Below are 2,500 nucleotides of genomic sequence, written 5' to 3'. Positions count from 1 at the left end.
AAATGCGAAGGTTGCTTAAAGCCGGCCGGCCAATAGGCGAAAGAGAATCAACTAGTTTAGTTCTGATCTGAGTAGGCTCATAATAGAATAGGGAATACCCTAACCCTGGGAACCGGGGCCTGGCCATCCTTCGTTTGCTTTTACACGGCCGTCGAGAAACCACCCCTTTTACAGCTAGGTTCTGAAAGAACTATGGTATAGCCGGGAAACTGCTTAGCCACGTTATAACACTAGAAAAGAAAACTACATCTTTTCAGAGGGATACGGGACAGAGCAACTCGAAGTGAAGTAAACTGGTGTAACTAGAACACTGAAGCTTTCAAGCCCTAAGAAAGAGTCCCATTCAAGCTCCTGCTCCTAGAGAAGGTAGTACTCGATTGCCTTTCCTTCTTCTTCCCACTAAACGAATCCCCGTGTTTGAGTAGAAGTGCCTTCCTATCTTCGCCCTCTAGCCTTCCATCTCCACTTGCATTTTCGCGGGATTTTAGGCTGCAAGTCCATTTCCGCTCGTAGATGGGATCTCAAATCGGACAAGTTTGCGTTTTCCCGGTATTTTTGCTTGTTTTGGATTTCTCTTCCTAAGGCTAATCTCAAATCGGACAAGTTTGCGTTTTCCCGTGTTTTAGGCTTGTTTTTGAGTAGAAGAAAGGAAAGTAATTTCGTGAAATGGGATGAGTAGCCAGCAAGCAATAGCATCCTGTTGTTATAGAAGAAATTCAATTTCATAAAAGAAAGAAGGACCCCGCTCGAAAGCGAAACGAAATGGGGGACACTATCGGGTATGCCTGACAGAGAGAATTGCTTGCAACGCAACTACAAGCCCAGATGACTAATGGAAGGAAGAGCTTCTGGCTATCGAGAAAGCCCTGCTTGAAGAAAAGGCTACTTCCTACTGCCCTACCACCAAGAACATATTCTCGCCATCTATTTAGAGGGGAACTTCTTATGAAACAACGCAGCTCCTAGTCCGACAGTTCGCGCTGCGCCTTAAGAGAAAGAGTTCCGGCATACTACTAATTGATTATTTGGCAGATGCTTTCTCGCTGTCCGATGGTTGTTCGCTACAGCCTTTAAGTATCGCCTAGCCTCTCCTGGCGACGGCGGGACATACTACCACCTATTGATAGATCAGGATTTGAAACCTGAATGCCCCTCTTCCTATGGTTAGTTAGGTTTTTCATCTTTCTTGACTATAAAGCAATGTAGTGCCAGACTTCTGAAATGTCATCGCTGGACCAGCTATTTCATCTTTCATTTCTGGTCAGATCGAGCGATGGCAGTCTCACCGTAGTGCTTTCAGCTGTAGTAGGAAAAAATAACTCACTGGGCTAGGGTGCTTTCTTTTCCTCATAAGCTGCTATACCTTTGAAGTGCTATTCTAAAGTAAATAGTCGGAGAATGAAATACCTTATTTTCCAACCAAAAAACGATCTTTTTTGAAGGAAATGTCTTTCGAGCCGGGATATCCTTATGCAAGGTTCACTTTCCTGGTCAGAAAGGGGACAAGAACTAACAACTGAACGAGTGAAACGGAGTTCACAACGGAAGAGTGATGGCATGCCATGCCGGGCAGGTGAGATCAAATAGATGATAAGTACTAAAACAACTGGGAACCCCCATCTCCAACCGATGGAAGAGGGGCAGCGGCCCAAAGGCAAGAGACGGCATAGCTCGAGTAGAGCTAATAGTTCCGGAACTTCATCATTATTAATCCTAGCCGGGTTAGAGCCATACATAGGTAATAGCATGTCCCAATGCTATCTCCCTCGAAGTTGTTGTTCAATATGATCTTGTTTTTGGGGGGAGGATCCACTAAATGGACCAACGTAGCACTGTCGGGTCGATAGCCCTTGATCCGAGTTTTCGCTTGAAAGAAGCGCAACTTTTAGGATTTACTATTCTAATTTATAAAGGTGAAGGGAGCCAAACATGTAGTCTCATTGTGTAAGTTGGCATCCCCGTACTTCGTTGTATGCAATGAATTTCATTGTTCAGATCAAGGCGCATCTGTCTTAGGTACCCCACTTATGCCTATAAATAGCATATATGCACCGCTGCTGATCCTTTGTCCCTTTCTAAATCCAGCTTCAACCGAGCATACGTCTGCCGCGGGAACAGGAAGCACGGAAATGGACTGAAGTCTTTCCCGTTGGAAGGCTGGGGGGCGAAGCTGGTGGAGGATCAGGAGAAGAAAGCGGGCAGTGTATAATATAAAAGGGAGACTGGGAAAGAGCAGGGCTTGAACTACCGGTTCGAGCTCACAGGATAGAAAGGATTCCTTTGAACGCTATATTGATAGTTCCATGTAGTCAAGTTGATGGCACATATTTTATCTGCCTCTACTTCCTCAATATCAATGAATATATAGCTTGAACCCCCAACCCCTGAATTCGAAATGTCGTAAGTGATGTTCGAAATCACTGAATGTGTATTGATTGCCGCTTGAGTAGGTAGGAGAAGTCTCGGAATCAGCATCGGGGTTCTTTATATTATGCCGACC

At 45.0% G+C, this 2,500-nt stretch overlaps 1 protein-coding gene across 1 annotated transcript in view; it reads left to right on the top strand.

Moving 5' to 3' along the window:
* The window catches only part of LOC135150747 (NADH-ubiquinone oxidoreductase chain 5-like), a 10,411-nt gene that overhangs the window by 2,685 nt on the left and 5,226 nt on the right, over positions 1–2,500 (top strand). Inside the window, 1 exon segment of the mRNA XM_064087734.1 lies at positions 1–2,500. This exon segment is cut by the window's left edge and continues 195 nt beyond it; it is cut by the window's right edge and continues 5,226 nt beyond it. Within this exon segment, the coding sequence (XP_063943804.1) occupies positions 1–19 (19 nt within the window). The 3' untranslated portion in view covers positions 20–2,500.

Source organism: Daucus carota, chromosome 1, assembly GCF_001625215.2.
Source record: "Daucus carota subsp. sativus chromosome 1, DH1 v3.0, whole genome shotgun sequence".
Lineage (NCBI taxonomy): Eukaryota > Viridiplantae > Streptophyta > Magnoliopsida > Apiales > Apiaceae > Daucus > Daucus carota.
This window is presented reverse-complemented; position numbering and strand designations above follow the sequence as displayed.